Source organism: Balaenoptera physalus (genome assembly GCF_965194825.1).
Source record: "Balaenoptera physalus genome assembly, chromosome: 8".
NCBI lineage: Eukaryota > Metazoa > Chordata > Mammalia > Artiodactyla > Balaenopteridae > Balaenoptera > Balaenoptera physalus.
The window spans coordinates 82,576,638-82,598,097 of NC_138887.1; the positions used below are offsets into that span (position 1 = coordinate 82,576,638).

The window sequence follows — 21,460 nt, forward strand, 5'->3', positions numbered from 1 at the left end:
GCCACGTCTGCCTCTGCCGGGGGCTTTCTGAACAGTGATAATCTTTCCATTGTGTCATTATTTTTTCTCTAACTCAGGAAGACAAATGTGTGAGAGTGTTGGATGAATGTGGCTTGTAGAGTGAGTAGGGTGGTGGGGAAGGGTGAGCTCTAAAATATTCAACATCGATTTAAGTCCATCTCATTTCTCAGTGGCAAGGAGGACAGAATTTCAGGAGTAGGAGGAAAATATTAAGCATTTTGTTAACACCTCCTTTCATTGGCTGCCATTTCCAGACACTGCCTGCATATGTCAAGCAATCATCATTAAAACTCACACAGTTCGTCAGAAATATAATTACCTAAAATGATTTGGACATCACATTTAGAGCGAGTATGGCTACAGAGGAAAATGTTATGAGCCCCAAAATGATGAACAGCAATAAAAGTGTCCTTCAACAGGGGTGAGACCAGGAATGTCAGTTGCTCCAAGGCAAAGGCATAATGAACTCTACATTATAATATCATACAGTCAATAAGAACTCCTCAAGGAAACTTCAAATCCCTAGAGAGCCTCCAGAGAGAAAAATGTGAAACCTACCACTCCCAGTGTAGCCCATGTCCTCATTTCCCTGGTGTCCAGAGAGGGGAACCGGCACAGCTGAGATTCCTCTAGTTCTTTCCTCTTCACACTTCACAAAAACTCAAGGGCAGGGATCTGTTCCCTCTTGCCCTCTTTGTTTATCTCTCTTTTGCCCCAAGGGAAGGAATGGAAATGCTATTAGGGGCTTTAACTGGATGAGAGAAGCTGGACTTGCCCAGAGCTGAATCAATACTATGCTGCTTTTGTAATTAGTCCTAATATCACACCAGGCCGTCCACCCTTGCTACCCAATCCTTGTCCCCAGAGGGGCTGCAAATACTGCTGTCCTTCTCAGAGCACAGGAAACAATTCCTGCTGGTGGTTTGGAGTCCTATACTGGATCACCAATTCCTGTTGGCTTTTTCCCTGCCAGAATGGCCACCACTGAGCCACTCTCTTATACTTTATGCCTGGGTTTTATTGGAGGTTGCTAGAAGAAGCAGCTAATGGAAAGTGGCCTTTTCATTTCTTGTGAAACTCAAATCAAGGATATTGTCCACTGTGTCCTCCACGTGTGGTCTCAAGGGAGAGATTGCTTCATGCTGGTAAACGGTGTATCTCTCTGAAGGAATGGTATGTATCTGCTCTTCTGATAGGAAGCTCAGAATTACAGTGATACTGAAACCACACTAACCCTTATGAAGGTTTATTTGTTCTGCTGAACCAGCTTGCAGACCTCACAGTTTCTTGCCATTGGCCCTAGGTACCCCGTAAAAGACAGAGCCTTGGGGAAGCTCGCCTGGCTCTAGCTTCAGTTTACTTGGCTGTTCTGTTTTTTAGGCATGACCTCGGAACCGGATTTTCTGCTTCCGGTTCAATTCTGGGTGCTTCACCTTTCCCTCTGGATCTGACACTTTGAAGCACCTGTGGGTCCCTCCTGTCTTCCTGGGTGTGCCATACTGCTCTGGCCCAGCCCTGCTCATCCTGGCTCACCTGTCATGCGTTCCCCATGCCTGGTTCAGACTGTTCTTTCTCCGCCTTGGCCGGGAGAGGATGGGTCACTTTCCTATTTGTGTTTTGGGTCCTGCTGTTCTACTTTCTAACTTTATGCTGATTCTCTCTCTGAGCCATTTCCAATCTGAACATCCAACCAATTACCCTTAATGGAGCACCAGGCATTGGAAGGGTTTCTTCAAATACAAAGTCAATGTCACCCCCACTGAGCCCCCTCAGTGCTTTTTGTTCTTTTGTACTATTTGTCTCATCTCTACTTTGCAGCCCCACAGGGTTTCTAATACAAAAATCAACACTGACGCAGAAAGGTCCAGCCCAGGTAAGATGTCAGCCTCCTAGGCGCCTCTGTGACTTCAGAGGTGACCTCGCTTCCATTCTATTTGCATTCCTTTGCTTCACGCAAATCCTCAATGAACTTTTCAATCCTTTCTCCTGCTTCTCCCTTATTTTCAGTTTGGTTTCACCTTATGCTATACAAATGTTAAAAAGAGAAAGAAAGGAAAGAATGAAAGAAAATCTCAATCAGATGTTAAGTAATTCCCAGGCCTGTTAGACAATGGGAACCAAGCCCAGTCAAGACCTGAGAAAGGGTTGTATTAAAGAGATAGACAGCAAGTCATGCGCCTGACCTGAACCACTCACACATCCTCTGACCCAGCAGGGGTAGGAAGTTCCTCATAACACTTTTTGACTCTTCACATTTGCAGAGAAGGTTGAGTGACAAATTGAATCTAAACTTGTGCCTTCACTGGCCAAGAGAACGTTCAGAAAGGAATTACAGTGATCTGGAGATCTGGAAAATCGACAGTGGAAAAGCAAATTTGAGCTTATAAATGAAACACAGTTTAAGCCAAGATCGTGTTCCTGGAGAGGAATGTTTGTTAAGAGCTCCATATTAAAAAGACCAGACTTTCTTATACCCGTGTTTCCTCTAGTGTGATTCAATGCTAGTCTTACGAGGCTTAAAGTTAGTCTAGGCTGTTTCCATTTTGATTTGAATTTTATGTGCAAACTAAACTAAACTAAAAACTATGGCCCTTAGAGAAAGGGAGAGGTGGTGATAGATATTATACTTCATGGAACAGATGGACATAAATTAGTCATCAGAATTAATGACTATTTTTCAAAATGAGAAGGAATGGTGATTCTTCTACTCCCCTTGGAGGCTTGATCCCACAATGTAGGATATTTTCTCATATGATTATTGTGTCTCTGAGGCTTACCAGTCACTGAATATCTGTAGACATAAGAATTATAACACTTACAGGAAGAGTCAGTAACTCACAAGCAAGAGTTTAAGGTCTTACCTGTATTATGACCAGTGCTAGACAGAGTGACTCTTTTTAGTTCGTTTATCTCAGGGTGAAATTTTGCTTTCTTAGAATAAATGCAATACCAGACAGTGGTCTCTACTTCTTCTCTGATTTAGACTGGGTGGTCCAAGCAGGGTATTATGGTAGGTTGGTCAGTTCCCTTCCTGCCTGGGACCATAATTAAAAATAGGCAAATAAATTGCCGTTTGTTCTTTGGAACACTTGAATTAAAGCTCTTGAAAGATCATGAGCGATCTCTTTGGATTTGGTACGTAATGTATTTCCTTTATTTGTAAAGTCAAAGAAGCTCTGCTAATGACCAGTTTTTCAGAGATGCAATAGAAATCACAGGAGTTTCATAGAACATTTGGTAGCTCCTTGATGATTAGCAGATATTTAAAAAGAGAAATCTGAATTCTGGTCAGCACTCTGAAGTCACTGGTCATTTTGACAAACATATACTTGTGGGGAGGGGAACTAAGAACCAAAACTCTAACTGAGTTGTCTTAGAAGCTGAGGGGAGCTGGTGGTATATTTAAAGTGGCAGTGAAAAAATGGCCTTGTCAACCAAGTGGCATGCTCCTTCCTCTGTTTGGGAGGTGTGGGGGAGATGAAGAAAAAGGACATCACCTGCTCAAGCTGGCATTTCCTGAAGGGAAAAAAATTTGTTGCCTCTGTTTAGCTTATAACCAGTTGGAGGATGAGTCAGCAAGAGACAAAAAAGAGTCTTTGAGGTGAGCAGTCATCTTTTGGTGCTGGACTGAGGCTGTCAGAGTGGAGAACAGATAGGTCTCGTGTCTACCCTCAAGGGACAGGGACCCTCAACTGTCATTTGCTCTGCCACAGGGTATAAAATTGTAAATCTCATATGAAAAGTGATATTTGTGATGCAATAGCTCAAATACAGTATAGAAATGAGAGCAGAGATTTTCATGTGACTAGTGAGACTGCAGATTTAATCAGTGACTCTATAGGGTTTTCATGTCTGATAAAAGGAAACTGTGATAAGGAGATGCATTTCTACCATAGCTTCCTGTGAGGAACTCAAAGTGATGCACAGGCTCAGTTGGTGATGGGGAGGGTTAGACATTGAAAAAGAATAAACATTTATTATCCATCTATCATAAGCCCTGGAAGAATGTAGTAGGTGCTTTACATACAGTGATGGTGGTGGCGATGGGAAGGTGTCAGCTAACAGGTATCGGAGTCCTTACTACATGACAAGCACTGTCTCTATCCTTACATAGAGCCCACAGTTTAGTTACTGCTACCTTACACAAAAGGAAACTAAACCTGAACAGTTATTTCATTTGCTCGAGGTTACACAGCTGTTCTATGTCTGAGTTGAGATAGGAATACAGGTCTATCTGGTTGTAAATTCTGGGCTCTTTGTATAATAACATATTCGCCTGCATGAGGTCGGCCAGACTTCCAGGATGGTGAGCTGCCCAGGTGGGGGAGCTTATCCACAGAGATGGATCTGGGAGCAGATGCGCCCTCTGCCTACTCTGGAAAATGCTAAAATCTCAAGGTAGGCATGCCCTTTGCAGTAGTCTAACATTGGGTGTAAGTTAAGACCTTACCACAGTTCTTGAAAACTAGATAAAAACGCCAGCTCTCTCAGAAGCACACATGATGGCACGTAGCCATTAAATGCACGATGCTGTATCGGATGTTTCTGGAAGCAGATCCCAGAGTACCATTTCCTCTGCCTCCACTCTCCCTCCCACTGTATCTTCTCTAGTGGAGACTAACTTCATATGGAGAAGGCAAAGAAGGCCCTGGACCAAAACTGGACCTTCATTTTTAAGAAACGTCAGGGAATTACAAAGTCTCAGCAAATTCCTTGAACTGCTGATGAGAAGTGCCAAACAAGGAGAGATACCTAGGAGGTTTCTCAGTAAGGTGACCAACTGCCATGTTGATGTAGAGTGTTCAGGTTAACTGAACTTTTTGCTTTTTTATTGCATTTATTGTTGCTCTGAGGATAAGAACGTGCTGAGGAAGCTCTGTTTCCAAGCATGTGGAATGCTGGCCGGTATGGGGGTCCAGGAGAAAGCTCTTTCCCTGTACCTTTCATGAAGAGAGGACTGTCCTGTTTTGTTAACAACCGTATTCCCAGCACCTACACAGCACACAGGAGGGCTTAGTAAAAATCTGATGACTAAATGACTAAGTTCTTAATCTTGGAGCATTACAGGAGCCCCATTTATTGAATTTTAATGTGTGTTTTAATTTTAATAGATCATCTGTGGATTATGTACAGATGCAGACTCTGATTAGGTACGTCCTAATTAGGAGTGGGGCCTGGGGCTCTGCATTTATAACTAGTCCCCAGGTGTATAGATGTTGCTCGTTTCGAACTATGTATTAAGTGGCAAGGGTGTGAGGGAATGGTGCTCTTTCCTGGGTGCTGGCTATGTACCAGGCATGGCATTTGGGAGGATTACACATTATTTTACATAATCATCACAAAGACTTGTTATGTAGATATAGTGTCTCCATTTCCAGGTCTGGAAAGGAGAGTTCAGAAATGTTCAGGGAATCACCAACAGTCCCAAAGATAATAAATGACAGAGCTAGAGATTACTGTGGAAAATGAAAAAGTCTCAAGTGAATGTTAGGCAATATTATATTTTTAAAAACTTTATCTATATTCAGGGTGGGTGATGATCAAAGATCACTTGGTGGTGCATTTGTTTACACCAGGAATTCATTAATGAGGCTTTAACTCTGCATTTTAATGACAGGTTATTTATCAAAATGTCTCTCCCCATGAGAGAAATATATATCACCTAGGCAGGAAATCTAGTTAACGGAGATCAGTCTTGTTGAAAAGATGTTCAGAATTGAAGTACTAGAGTCTACAATGCAAAACGTGTCAGCTAATGTAATATTTGATAATTCATGATGGCCATCTGTCTCATCCCAGATGCTTGGGCTGGGGGAGCTGGTGGTGGGGAGACAGAGATGATAAACTCCGTATGAGAAATCGTCCATCCTCTGCATACACTGCAAAGCTTTTCATTAGCATCATCTCAGCTGGCAGTCTATCAACAGAGACTTTTCTCTTGCGTAACAGTTGCTTAGCAATGAAAATGGGACTGGAAGGATTAAAGTCAATAGATAATAATTTTTCAGAGTCAAGATGTAAAGGATAAATCCAGTAATCATGCCTGTTTTCTTGTGGCCACTCATCAGTGACCCCAATGTTTGGATACAATGCTAGAAAAGCAGCAGTAATGTTCTTTCCAGAAAGCTGGGGTATGGTTTGTCCGCTTTGCCATAGGCATCTGAAGTCCTCCCTTTGAGACTCATTAGTTTCATGATGTGTGAGGTCTGGGAATCTACCTTGTTTTGAGTCCTTAGGTAATCCAGTGGCCCCAAGGAGAGGCACTGCCTTACCCCTCATTCCTGTCACACTCATCTTTAGCCCAGCCGTAAGCCGGGCATTGCTAAACTGGCAAGAATTAGTTAGATGATTCCACTGACCTGTTGGTTCCCAGCCCAAAGCTGTTTCCAGCTGGTCACTGGCTCTATTGCTTCGGGGATTCTAAAATAATGGTGAAGTAAGGAGGTGATGCTGAGCTTCCACCTTTCCAGAAGGAGTCTCACACTTTATCTTTTTTCAGTACTCAGAGCTATTAATGCGTCAGAATGGGCAGAAGCGACCCTGCCCAATATACTGCCTGTTGGCTTGTAAACAAACGCCTTGCCCAGGCAGGCTCTAAATGGTAGCTGCTGCTTCTGCCTTGTGTCAATACCTAAACCAAGCAAAACTTACTTTCTTGGAAGTCAAAATCCATGTAGAAAAGATTGAAGTTCGTAAATTTCTGGCTGGTTGCAATTTTTTTCAGCGTATTGGAGAGTTGTTCTGCTCTCTGAATACAAAGGAAACCGGGAGAATTTCATGAAACCTAGACTTGGGATTTAGGGAGACAATTCATGCAGAACAAAGAAATCAATAGTCCCCATCCCACCCCGACTGCAAGTCATCAGCAGAGAGCAGCTCTGCATATTAAATTCCATTCATGCACAAATGGCCAATGAGCATACAAAACTGTTAAAATTCATTAGGAACAAAATCAGTGCAAACTAAAGTATTAAGATACCACTTTCTCCCCATGGGTCTGGCAAAGAGAAGATGAACAATCATGATAATAATAAAGAGTATCGCCATAGGATACGTGATTGAGAATGTCAATTTGTTTAACCTTTCTAGAGAGCAATTTGGTGATAGGGATCCAATCGTTAAACATGACGTACTCTTTGACCCAATAATTTTCTAGGAATTTGTCTTAAGGAAATAGACATGGTACACAAAGACATACATCTTCCCATATACAAAGCTTCATCACAACGCTATTTATCATAGTGAGAAATTAGAAACAATCCATATGTCCAACAACAAGGGATGAAATAAATCACGGTACATTCATATGCTCTATTTTCTAAAATGATTACAAAATTATGATGTGGAGGAATCATTATAAACATCAGAAGGTACAATATGTGTGTTCTGATACTATGTAGGCAAAACCCCCAAAATAACTATCTATGAAAATAATATTGGAAAGACATACATACATATTAATTTTGGGTGGTGGGATTTTGAGTGATTTTTGTTATTTTTTTTGTATTTTCCAAGGTTTTTTAAAAAATTGAAATATATTTCCCTTGTAAAAAATGTTTACTAAATTCCTTGCAAAGAAATTATTTACCGTCTGTGAAAGAAATGTGGGAAACTTTCTCAGAGAAGAAAGGAAGGCTGTGGGGCACCTGGTCCTCCCCTATCTTGGGAGAATTCCAGCCCTGCGTACACCTAGCCTTGGTCACTTCTCTGACTCTACAAATATGCCTAGGACCAGCTTTCAAAGGTGTGTGTGTGTTTGTGTGTGTACACGCATGTGTGTGTACAAGAGAGACAGGCACACATAGAGACAGTGATCGAGAAACACAGCAAGGACCACAGACTCAGCGAGGCAGAAGCGGGGAGACAGGGCACCCCACATTCTCTTGGCTCCTCAAGCATCCGGGAGTTTGTTTCTTTTATTCACCAGCTTGGAGGCCATCGCCCTGCCAAAATCCCATCCCCAGTGAAAACCCTGCAGCAAACACAGGGAGAGAATGATCAAAGACGGTATCAAAGGGCCTGCGACAGCCCTACCTCTGAAGTGAGAGTCCGGAGCGTCTTATTGGAAGACATCCAGCCGTGGCAGGGGCTGACCTGAGAGCAGGAAAACATTGATTACAGAAGAATAGTGATGGTTGTGGGAACACAGCTTTGGAACAAGTCAGTGTGAGCTCACCTGGAGACAGTTCAGGAAGGAGTAGAAATGCGCGTAGGTCACGTCCTTGTTCAGCTGGCCTGGAAAACAGAGAGGTCTGGCATGTTGCATGCACTCAGATATAGCAGCCACCTAGGGACCCTGGTGGGTGAGCCTGCCTCTCTTGCAGAAGGCTGGCGCCTCCAGGGACCTGCCCTGGCTTTGCATTCGGCATTGCTCTTGAAGATGCCTGTGCTTTCCTTCTTTCTGAGCCCCCTAGAAATTCACACCTGGGGTTGGAGAGCGGCCCCAAGGAGTTTACTCCTATCTCGAGCTCTTTGCACGGGCTAGGGCAGGGTGTGAGGGGCCTGACCTTATCTGGACCCCAGTAGAGGGATTCAGGGCACCGTATGGATCAGAACACCACTAACAAAGGACCTGGCAGAGCAGTGGCTTTCTCCTGGCAATGGTATGAAATGCCAAGTCCCTGTGGGGTCCAGGGAGCATTCAAGGTGGGAGTTGACCAAATCTTCCTCCTTTTGTGTTTATGAAGCACTCAGGTCTGACCGGATTATCCCATGCTGAGGACCTGGTGGGACTCTGGAGGGTCTGATGGTCTGACCGTGCACTGTCCTGCAGTTAGGTGAACTGAAGTTTTCCACAAGTGCTTGTGTGGCCATCGGACTGGGGAGGCTAGCACGTTCGTTATATCCCTTCATGGCCCAGGGGTTATCTTATTTGAGCTGTCTTTAGTAGACAGGCTCTATTTTTTTGGTGCAGGTTCAAGAAGTACATACGCATGAAGTGGTAAGCGCCAAATGTGAGTTCATGCAGAGCCTTTCCAAATATCAGTTGTAGACCCAGAATCTGGGGGCGTTATTTATTCTCCCTTCTCACCTCCCACCACCGCCCCTTCTACCATATCGCGCGCCCCACCCCCGAACCGAGGCAATTCAAGTTTCATGCTGTGGCTGAGACACAAGATCTAGGTTCTCCCAAATCTCAGGGGTGAATGACTGATGTCTGATCCATTAACACTTCTCTCGCGCTTGAAGAAATAAAGGAAAATAATAGGGCCTATCTCGGAGCGAAGAGAAAGATCGAAGGTGATAGAACACAGTCTTATTTTTCACTTACACCTCAGATCAGTTAGACTGAAAGATAGATTCAATTTTCTTGTCATAGAGGAAAAATATATTATCTCTCTGTGTGGGTGAGTGAATCCCAGGACTGGAAAACCGCAGGCTCATTATCGCCATTAAAGTCACAGTGACATGCTGGGTCTTCTCTGTGCTCCAAAGGTGTCTGCATTTTCACATTTTAGATGAATCCCAAGCCACTGGCTTCTGTCTTCACTTTCATTTTATGGGCTCCACATGGAGCCCTGAGCTCCATGATCCGTCTTTCTCCAAGATCCTGCTTTCCATCACAGAGGCTGCTTTCCCTCGATTTCTCTTTTTGGTGGGTGCTTTTGTAATTTGCCTCCTTTGTGTATGTGTCCCTGCCTGTCTCAGTCCAGCCCAGCTGCAGTGACTGACACCTTCAACCTGCGTCCCCCACCCTCAATCCTCCACGTGCCCGGAGGACTTGGCTCTCGCCCCCTGCTGAGCAGCAGCCTTCCCTCTGCCATCTTGTTTCTTTGTTGGGATGGGGGGCCTTGTAATAAACCTTAGGGAGCTTGGCTGGGGCCCTGACACCCTGCTTGGCCCTGACTCTCACCTGGTGGCCTCTCTCTTTTCCCTGCCCAGTGGATGAAATCTCTTCAACCTGCTGGAGGTGGCACCTCATGCCTGACCATAAGTAACACTCCTGCACCCTCTCCCTCCCCATCTGCAAGACTGGACTGCTCTGATATCCAGGGGGACTGGAGTTTATCCTGCTCCTGGATACTGGAAACTCATCTGCTGGCTCCCCTTTGGGGGTTAAGCTGAGCCATAGCCTTGTTGCATCCCAGCTTACTCCCCTCTTCCCACTGTCTTACTGCTGAGGTCCCAGAACACGTTAGGATGAGACCACAAGGCATATCCTCCTTCTGGACCAATCCCTGTTCCCTCCCCTTCATGTCCTTGCTATTCTGGCACTGGCTCTAATTGGACCAGGTTGATGGAGGGGAAATTCTTAGGTGAGTAGTTGGGTCTGTGGACAGGATAAGCACACATTAGCTGTAGTTAGAAGAAAACTGGGAAAGGTATAATGGGTTGGTTTCCCTTCTCTCTGGTATTTCTGCCTATTAAAGGTCAGGGTGTCCCTGGGGCTGGTCCTGTGGAAGGTTGGCTGGGAGTGCTTGTGATGGGTTTATGCTGAAGAGGGAAAACAGTTCTTCTGATTTTCTCCACTGGTTGGAACTGTCAGTTAGTTATTCGCTCTTTCTTTTTATGTATGAATTTTTATCCTTGTTACTTTAATTGTATTCTTCCATATCAAGAAGCCCTGGTATGAAGACTGATCCTACCTACACGTTGTACCTACGTGCAAAGAGCTGGTGTCTGTGACTCCCTGGTTAGAAAGTGAGTCTGGTGAAGAAAGGTGGTCATGAATGCCCAGGACAGGGGCAGAGGGTGGTCCCACAGTGGCCAGGAACCATCAGTGTGTGTGTGTGTGTGTGTGTGTGTGTGTGTGTGTGTGTGTGTGTAAGGGGCGGGAGCCTGTGGGTTGGCTCAGTTGATACCATATGCTCCCTCTGAAGATCAAAGGGATCTACCCCAGCTCCTATAGTAGCAGCTCGAGTCTCAGTCATGTGTATGTTCTTTAGGGCAGAGTCTTTGGCATTTATTTAATGCTGGGACCACAATTGAAATTTTAGCTACCGTAAGAGCTTAGTACTAACAAAGATCAGCCACACCTTCATGAAATACCATCTGAGTGTATTAAACCTTGGTAAAACCACATTAATTTAGACAGGGAGGAAACCAGTAATAAAACTGAAGGTATACCACAAGGTATTTTAAAATACATTAGGTTTCAAGTTTAAGAGTAATTGGGACAAAATGGAGTTATTGCGGATATTTTGTGGCAGAGGCCCTTCAAGGAAGGCTGACTTGCAGACTTATTTGTAGCCAGCACTCCCAGATTTCTTGATCATAGTCTAAGCCTTTGGAGAGCTCCCTGAATGCATATGGCTTAGGAAAGTGTCATTGGCCCTCGGTAATTTCACTGTCAGGATCTACATACTATTTGTCCTTTCCTTAGAGGACAAGGACTTCATCTTAGCTTCATTATTTCCCTCAAAGCACGTAATAGTTATCTCAGACATGTTAATGGAAAGATTGCCTTCCTCATAGACTGTGCCTGAGACGACTCATCCCTGGTCAAACATAAACTTTCTTGAAAGATCTATGAATGTATAATCCTAATGTGTGAGACTTCCTTTCTGGTAATTCCTCAAAAAGACAAAACATTCTCACCAGGAATTTTAACTGCTGGTAGAGACTGTGGGACTGTCACAGCCCTTGGCAGTCAGGCAGTGACTGTGTCGTGACTCAAAGACAAGGCTAAGAGGAATGATGCTAGCCCCTTCCTCCCCAGCAGGAGTCAGCAAGACACCGATTCTTGTTCTGGGCCTCCACTACCTGCAGATCTGATGATGTGGCATTTAACCTTCTCTTTCCTGAATAGTCAGGCTGAATTCCCACCTGTTTACTGAGGCAGCAGAGAATGTAATCGCTGACTCAGGGCTTCTCCCCCGACCCCTTGTGCTCCCTCGCCTCTTTCTTAATCCTTAAGGGGGTGCTAAAGTCAAGTCTACATATTAGCATCATCATGTTTCTTGGCTCAAAGGCAGAATAAATGGGAAACCCCTTTTATTTGCTTGCACCACCCTTAGCACAGTGCCCCGGGAATCAGACTCAGGTGCGTGGCCATTGATTAAGATGAGATCCACCCTAACCTGGGCAGAGAAACCAAGCCTTGAGGCTGAGCTAGCATTAACCTGCTTCACTGCCGGTTCCTGTCTGTGGGAACGAAGATTCAGAGATTGGATGTGGAGCAGGGGCAGAATGGAGACAATGAGAGGGCAGCAGCCCCCTGTTCAAGCTTCTCATCTTATGTGAGTTAGGAGTCTGCCAGAGGAGGAATGAGGACGCTGGGTAAATCCCACCTACTTCCCCAGTCTGTTCAGGAAGGACCCTGATGCTTCGTTGAGGAATTTATGATTTATTTCCCATGGCAACCAGGCAGCAGGGATAATTTAGGATGTGAATAGTAACTGAAAAACATTAAACAAATTTTAGGTGGTTAGAACTTTCTCCCTAATTGGATTCCCCCTACCCCCAAACTAGAGTTGTTTATATCGAACACACTTGTTCCACCTTTTGCTCTTGTGCTGTGAAGTGCTCGTCTAGATCAGCGGCTGCAGGGAGGCCAGCTGAGGATAACGCAAAGCCTAGAGCAGGGTTTCTCAACCTTGGTGCTATCGACATTCTCGGTCGTGGGGGGCTGTCCTGTGCACTGTAGGATGTTTAGGAACATTCCTGGATTCTACCCCTTGGATGCTAGTAGCACTCCGTCTCCAGGGGTGATATGATAATGGGCGGGTGGGTTGCCCCTGGATGAGAAGCACTGGCCAAGAGAATCCACCAAGTGATGGATGAGTCCCCTGATCAATCACCTTTTTCCTTTCCTTGCTCTCTTCCAAATTACGTGGAGTCATTTTTACATAGTATGGTTGAGTCAAGGGAACGGCCTGGCATATCTGAGAAAATTTATGGAGGCAGTCTAACCGCAGTTCATGGGAAGGGAATGGGATTTAAAGTCAGAAAACCCAAAGTCAAGTCCCTATTGGTGTGACAGAGTAAATTGGGAGCACATCTCCCCTGCTCCCAACTTCCCTTCCCCCAGCATTTCTTAGCATGGGAGAAATCTAGGAATCTGAGAACATCTGTTGGGGGAACTGAACTTTTCATCCACAAATGGCTCAAAGAGACATTATCAGCCCAAGTGGTTGTCCTTCACATGTCCAAGGCAGCCCAGAATGGAGTCAAGTTCACTGTGTGATCAAGTTATCATTTCTAAAGGGCGTGGTCAAAGCCGTGTGAATAGCAGGAACATGCTTTCCTCATAAGAGTCTGGACAGTGTTTCCTTGGAATAATAACATTTGTGGCACATTTCATAATTCAAGAGGAAAATGACTTCAGTCTCATTGGTGGGGAGCCTGGAATGTGGACATGTTCCATTGTTCCCCAGTGAAGGGATCCCAGTGAAGGAGTCAGAGCCCTTTGAGAGCTGGTTAAAGGGTCCCTGCTCTTTTCTTATGTGGGGTGGTGTGGAACTTCCTGAGGGAGCTGGTAGGGAGGTTGGCTTAAACAGGAACTACAGGAGGAGGACAAGAGGGGATTGAAAAGACACAAGGATGTTATGTATGCAAGGGAAAGCTCTCCACCTCTACCCACTAAGGAGGGCACAAAGGAAGGAGTTTCAGGTCCTCCCCCTCTGAACTGCGCACCTGACTCATAAGGAACTGCTTGGACCTCCAGGACACTGTAGCACCTGGGCACTGTCGCTTGGGCTGGTCTAAGGAGGTGGCTATGGTAATACCAGGGAAAGGGCAGCCCCTTTCCATGAGAGACTGGCACAGGTGCTGTCGATATGGGGCTGAGGGGATGGGCCCCAGGCCCCTCCTTGTAGATGCCTGTCAGAGAGGCCTGAGGCCAGCACTCCCCATCCTCCCTCCCTGCTTAATTTTCTGTAGTAACACTTATCATCCTCTGACTTTTGGAGTCTTTCTCCCACAGTAACATAAGCCTACGTTGGCAGCGATTTTTGACTATTATGTTCACTGATGGTTACACAGTGCCTAGAACAGCACTTGGCATATAATAAGTATTTTTGGAAGGACATTCTTCCCTGAAACACAGAAGGAGAGCCCTGCTACACCCAGCTTGCATATACAATAAGCTGTGCAACATTTGGCAAGCTACACAACTTCTCTGAGCCTTAGTTTTTTCATCTATCAAATGGAATAAATAGAAACATTTATCTCACAGAATTGTTTTAAGGATCAGCATGGCAGCCCTTCCCAAGGTGAATTACTACTACTTTCACAATGTCTGTGAAGCATCTAGCATGCTAGAGATTCTATTAGAAATTTCTTAGAACTTTAAAGCATTTCAGAGCCAAGGACTCCAAGAGAGTGTAGAAGCAGGGAGAAAGCCCTCTGGAGGACCCTGTTCTACAGAACTCCAACTGGCCACCAGGGTGCACAGATGTCATTAGAATCCTGGCCACTAGGGGGCACTCGCCACTGAGGTTTGGAGAAATCCTTCCCTTTGTCTCCTTCCTATCTCTTGTTTGGGCTTCATTGGCTCCTTCTAGATTTCACCTTCAGTGAAGGAGTTTTAAACTCTTACCTTTCAGTTTGTCCTAATTCTTTGCCAAATACATCTGCCCTTTCTGACTTTGCATCTGGTTCTGGCCACCTCTGGATACTGACCTTTAGATCCTGTACCTGGATGCTCTTCCGTTCACCGTTCTGGTGGCATTTTAGGTGTATTCCTATATGGTTTGAACTACATATATTTGAACTACGAATACATTGACATTGTTAAAGAGTAAAAACATCTTCAAACTGATACCGAGAGGATGATATCTGCTGTGCAAATTATCCCAGAGAAAGGTTCCATCTGGTAAGCCGTATAAAATCACATGGCTGCCATTTGGCAGGTGGGAATCTAGATATTGCAGAGTCTGCATGACCTTTGAGTACAATTTTTCAGGAGTGGTCATGTCTGGGACGGGATCAATCTTCCTGTTAACAAAAGAAACAGAAAATATCTTAGTATATTATAGGATAAATGCATGCAAATATAAGACCCACCCCCAAAACACATACACACACACACACACACACACACACACACACACACACACAATAGTTATTGGTGTTATTTGCAAAATATTTCTGGTTTCTGGACTCGCTTGTGGTTGGGTGGGCCATTGACTGGTCTGGCCTATGAGTTGTGAGCAGAAGTGACATGTGTCATGTTTGGTTGTATGAGAGCCTCCAGGATGCCCTTTCTCTTTGCCATGAGTCTGGGCAATGTTCTAGAAAGCAGCTGCTTCACCAGTCTGAGTCCTGGAACAGAGCTCCATGGTGATCCCTGATGGACAATGTAGTGTGAGTGAATAAATATTTATTGCTTTATGCTACTAAGATTTTAGGGGCTGTTTGTTCCTGCAGCATAATTTCACCTATCCTGACTGTTACATACAGTTAATAGAATCAAAAGGGTCTGGTATTGCTTATTATTTGTTTGACACTTTGAGCTCTGCAACTTGGTCTTTAAAACTTTTCACATATATAACAGTCAGGGAAATGAAATTTCACTGAGAAATGAAGTGACATTATGTGTCCACATTCCATCTTTCCGTTCTACAATGAATTTGAATTTTCATGAATTTCCTGATAGACTGCTATTCCAGGCTATACCCCTGCAACAATATCTGTCAACAGATAATTCCAATTTGCATCACTGCCTTTTTCTATATAGAAGTGCGTGTGCTCTATAGAGGATATGTGAAATTTTAAATTATATTTTTATCTTCTTGTTCCATAAACCTAGTGAAAACAGAAAAAGGAAGTGCTGAAAGTAGTTATAAGAGCACGGTCCTAAAATCAAAGAATTTAAGACCAAGATGTAAATCATAAGTGAAAGTAGCAAATCTTTAGCTTCAATTAGACATTTACTGATTTTAAGCTGGTTGTCTTATTTTCATTTGGTTTGGAAAAGAACAAAAGTGAGGGTTGTAAAAATACTAGAAATACATCATTGAAAGTTCCATTTAAATCTCCCTCCATTCCTTCCTTCCTTCCTTTCATCCTTCCTTCCTTTCTTCCTTCTTCCTTTCCTTTCCCCTTCCTTCCTTCCTTCCCTCTTCCTTCCTTCCTTCCTTCTTTCTTTCTTGTTATCTTTAAAAGGCAAGGTATACACCTGGAGACTGTCAGACAGAGTGAAGTAAGAAAGAGAAAAACAAATATCGTATATTAACACATATATGTGGAATCTAGAAAAATGGGATACATGAACCACTTTGCAGGGCAGAAATAGAGACGCAGATGTAGAGAACAAACGTATGGACATCAAGGGGGGAAAGCGGGGGTGGTGATGGTGGTGGTGGGATGAATTGGGAGATTGGGATTGACATATATACACTAATATGTATAAAATAGATAACTAATAAGAACCTGCTGTATAAAAAATAATAAATAAAATAAAATTCAAAAAACAAAAAAACAAACAAAAAAAGGTTTAAGGGAATAAAGAAAACTAAGGAGTGGCTAATTAATTTACATAATAACATTTCAGAGGGCAATGATGAAGCCCAGAACCTAAGTGACTGGCAAGTTTAACATAATACTAACGTACTTTCTATTGAATTGTTTAATACAACCTTTCCTCCTTCCCTGCCATTAAAGAACACTTTGATGATTCTTATCTACTACAGAATGAAATTCAAACTCTGTGGCTTAGCACTGAGACCCTCTACTGTCTGCTCTTCCCTATGTCTCATTTCTTTTGCTTCTCCCAGGACAGGATGAAGTGTTAATGCCAGTGTTTGTAGACGACCACACCTCATGTTACCCATTTTCTTTATTTTTGAAACTGCTACCTGGCCAAATGCTCATTACTGTGAACTATACTAGTAGTTGTAGTAGGTAAACTACACTCCATGTAGGCAGGGATTTTGTTTTGCTCATTGCTGTATTTCTAGTGCTTGGAACAGAACATTGCATGTAGTAACTATGTGTTGAATAAATGATTAAAGGATTGAATCAATAAATGTAAATACAGGGAAAAAAAGGCAAGGTATAAATAGGGATTCTAGAATATTTTTTGGCTTTAATATGTAAGTCTATTATTGTTCATTTTTTGCACCGTTGACTTTTGTACAAGCCTTCAGGAACATATCAAATTTGAATTAAGATACTAACCTGCATTAACCTGGGAGTTGAAAATAGAATTCTCTTTAGGCTTTAAACTGCCTGTTGTTAACCTAAATGGAATCATGCTATAAGTTATTTTCTATTTTAAGTCCTTAAAATTCCAGATTTACCTAATGATCCTGGAGTGGATTGAATAGCATCCCTCAGAATGTGATCTTATTTGGAAACAGGGTCTCTGCAGATGTAATCAGTTAAGATGAGGTCATACTGGATTAGGTTGGGCCTTAAATACAATGACTAGTGTCCTTTTAAGAAGAGGAGAGACCCACACACATAGGGAAGAAGGCCATGTGAAGCTGGAAGTGGAAATTGAAGTTATGCTGCCACAAGCCAAGGAATGCTGAGAATTGCAGGGAGCCACCAGAAGGATGAAAAGACAGGAATGATTTCCCCAAGACACTTCAGAGGGAGCATGGCCCTGCTGGCACCTTGATTTTGGACTTCTAGCCTCCAACACTGTGAAAGAATAAACTTTTGTTGTTTGAACTCACCCAGTTTGTGATATTTTGTCACTGCAGCCCTAGGGAGTTTGATACAGCTGCCAAGCCAGAAAAAGTAAGTTCATTACTCACAAGCTGGACCTGAGACACAAGAGACATGGGAAGAGGAGACAGAAAGAAGCCCCTAGGGGTATCCACTATTGTCACTTTTAAGGGAGCTGCTCCTAAATGGAAATTGGTGTTGTCATTTTGGAAGGAAATTATCAGAATGTGTCAAAATTTGAAGTTGGCTTAACTTTTGACCTTGACATTTCTCTTTCGGGAAGTTGTCCTATCATAACATTTCCACAAATGTGCAAAAATGTACATACAAGTATGACAACATTTCTTGGAATAGAATAAAATTGGGAAAAGCTAAAAAGCCTGGCTATATAAATTATAGTAGATCCATGCAGTAAACCTCTATACAGCCATTAAAAAGAATGAAGTAACTAGATATAGGTGATGGTTGCACAACATTCTGAATGTACTCAATGCTACTGAATCATTCACTTTAAAATGCTTAATTTTACATTATGTGAATTTCATCTCAATAAAACAATTTTTTTTAAAGAATAATCTGTATGTCTTAGCATGGAAAAGACTGCTAAAAAGTATTGTTGAGTGAAAAGAACAAATTACAGAGCAGTGAGCATAATATTATTTCATTTCAATGGATATTAATCAGTCTGTAAATTAGAACTTACATAGGAAAAATCTGGCTGCAAATACAGGAAACATCTCCATTGGTTAGCTCTAAGCAGTGGTGGTGGGGTGGTAGGGAGTGATTCTGGAGAAACTTTCACTTCCTAGACCTGTATTATTTGAACTTCTCACAACAGATGTTATTTTGTAATCAGAGAAACAGTCAAAATGAAAGGGGTTCTCATATCATTTTTATTCTTTCTAAAATGAGGAAGAAAGCTAAATATTAATGGGAGGGGCAGAAAACATTGTATTTTATGTCATTTCCCCTCCACCTATTTCACTTAGTGATATAAAATGACTTTTCACGTTGTTGCTGTCCAGAGGGTGACAGGCTGACCATGGGTGTGAAGGTCACACGGGCCAGGTTGTGAGAAGCAATATGTCGCTGCACAGAGGAAAAGATGGAGCGAGTCTGACGTTTGGGGCGTTCGGTGTGGTTGGTGTATGTGCTTCTACGCTGGGTCATGAGTTCCTTGGACTTTCTGAGAGAGAGAAAGAGAGATAGGAGGAAAGAGAAAGAGCTGTCCCATTTTACAAAACCCCAGCATGTAGAATAAAATGCTATATTCATGTTTTTCATTACTTTGGGAAAAATTATATGACTTTATGAATAAAAAGCTCTCCAGCCTGCATAAAAAGCACTCAGAAGGATTTGAGAATAGGTTGCCGACCTACTAGGGGCCAAAGGTTGGTTAAGGCTTTGGCTTGATGTGCAGAGGCACAGAAGCCCTAGAAGGACCCCAGTTTGTGAAGGGGATTCAGGCTGCCTTGTGCGTTTGTTCAGACCAGGAGAACGAGGTTCAGAGTAACCAGGTTTTATCTTCACTGTGTGTTTGGAGTGTGACAGCAGGGGTGAAACAAAGCAAGTTGGGTGTCTATATCCTGTCTTCTGTCATTGGTAAAGCTAGAATGCACAGCTATTAACTTTTGCCTTGGCATCTCAGGGTTTTTTGGTTTTTTTTCTTCTGCTGATACAACAACTCTTTGGCACAAAGCAATGATGCTGAGCTAAGACTCTCCAGCCACCTAAAGGCAAGATGAGTTAAGATGGAGCAAACTCTCCCATACTCCCTACTTAATGATTATTTTTTAGTTAGAGACACAACCCTGATGATAAACAAAGAATCTCAGCTAATTTGCATTTATGAAAGGGCACCTCACAAATTAAGCAAGCATAACCAAAATGGCTAATTGCTAAGTGAAATCAGAACGTAAGCCTTGGTATATATCCAGAGAAAAACATGGTCTGATAGGATACATGCACCCCAGTGTTCATTGCAGCACTGTTTACAATAGCCAAGACATGGAAGCAACATAAACGTCCATCGACAGAGGAATGGATAAAGAAGATGTGGTACATATATACAATGGAATATTACTCAGCCATCAAAAAGAATGAGATAATGCCATTTGCAGCAACATGGATGGACCTAGAGATTGTCATACTGAGTAAAGTAAGTCAGACAGAGAAAGAGAAATATCCTATGATACCGCTTATATGTGGAATCTAAAAAGAAATGATACAAATGAGCATATTTACAAAACAGAAACGGACACACAGGCTTAAAGAATGAACTTATGAAAAAAAAAAAAAGAATGAACTTATGGTTCCCGGGTGGAAGGAAGGGATGGTTAGGGAGTTTGGGACTGACATGTATGCACTGCTATATTTAAAAAAGGTAACCAACAAGGACCTACTGTATAGCACAGGGAACTCTGCTCAATGTTATGCAGAAGCCTGGATGGGAGGGGAGTTTGGGGGAGAATGGATACATGTATATGTATGGCTGAGTTGCTTTGCCGTGCACCTGAAACTATCACAACATTGTTAATCGGCTATACTCCAATATAAAATAAAAAGCTAAAAAAAAAAAAAGAATGGAAGCCTTGGTGTTTCTGCTGGAACATTCTCCAGTCATCTTTGCTCCCTCACGGTACAGCTAGATAATTTACATACGCGCATTGCCAGGTAAACCCTGTAGTGTGTATAGCAAAATTAACCAATTCTTAGTTCAGGCAAGGGCAAAAGGGTCTGAGTGACAGGTGGTGGGTCATCTCCTCTGGATGCCATAGATGGTCCCTCTGACCCTGTCCCTGAAAAATTCTCAACACCATTTGATCTGTGTACTCTTTCTCCTCCGGTGATTTTTGAGGGGACTTAGCACTAGTATTTCGGGACCAAAGAGTCCCAGTGGTTTGGGAAACACCTCCTAGGCCTTCCCTTCTGTCAAAGGCTGAATGGGCTGAGCTGAAAGTGTCTAAACCTCTTCACGCAGGTGCTCTGGAGCCCACGTCAGGTTCACTTTGCCATCCCGCATTTGCCTGCCGCGGCAGTGCCCTGCACCCTTCCTCACACACCGGTGAGCTCATGCCGGTCAGTCCTGGAGAGGAGAGGGGTTGAGGGTGCAGGGCTCACAGGGGAGAACCATGGAAGACAGGTTGAGAGACGTGACGCTCATTCCAGGAAAATAATGGGAGAGAAGATGGTGCCCAGCACCACGCTCTCACACGTCAGGAACACGTGGCGGGCTTGGAACAGATAGAGCGCCTCGCCTGTGGGGTGGCTCAGAGTCGGTGCCTGTCCTAATGAATCGTGCCTGATCACGCAAGGTAAGCCTCGTGACTCGGGCGCAGGGCCAGACGCGATCATCTCATTGCCCTGGCAGGTGCTCCAGCCAGATCTCACTGATGGTGATGGCAGGGGTGCCCCGCTCAAGGAAGAAGGCAAACAGCCTCTGCAGAAAACGTTGCCCAGAACCAGAGTGCAAGCCCAGAGACTTGCTGTGGTTGACTGCTCAGATTTCACTCACAGCTAGCTTTTGTATTTTTGAAGCATCCAGGTAATAGAGGTAGCCCTTTGCTTCAGGCCCCCCAGTTGTAATCACATTATTGACCTCCCACCCAACCTCCTTGAGGAGGCATCTTGACATAGACTGGGAATGGGGTGGGGTCTCAATGGGCCCACATTACCCGATGCATAGAGATCCTGGGTCCCCTAAAAGAGGATATGGCCTGGAACATGCTGGCTGGTAGAGAAACTCATTATTCCCTTGGCTACCCACACCTTCACTGAGGACGCTGGGAGAGAAGACTCCTTCGAGCAGTGGGAGTTCTATCCATTCCCTTCTCCGCTGGTTTTCTACCCTTGACTGGATAGAATGGATTGTTTCCTGGCAGTT

General features: G+C 43.6%; 1 protein-coding gene across 5 annotated transcripts in view; it reads right to left on the reverse strand.

The window, feature by feature from the left end:
• The window catches only part of AOAH (acyloxyacyl hydrolase), a 176,248-nt gene that overhangs the window by 11,097 nt on the left and 143,691 nt on the right, over nucleotides 1–21,460 (reverse strand). For all 5 annotated transcript variants that reach the window (XM_082471859.1, XM_082471860.1, XM_082471856.1 and 2 more), the window contains 4 exons: nucleotides 14,726–14,898; nucleotides 8,198–8,256; nucleotides 8,056–8,115; nucleotides 6,673–6,769 (listed from right to left, as the gene is read on the reverse strand). In XM_082471859.1, the coding sequence (XP_082327985.1) occupies nucleotides 6,673–6,769; nucleotides 8,056–8,115; nucleotides 8,198–8,256; nucleotides 14,726–14,898 (389 nt within the window). The remainder of the gene's footprint in view (nucleotides 1–6,672; nucleotides 6,770–8,055; nucleotides 8,116–8,197; nucleotides 8,257–14,725; nucleotides 14,899–21,460) is intronic.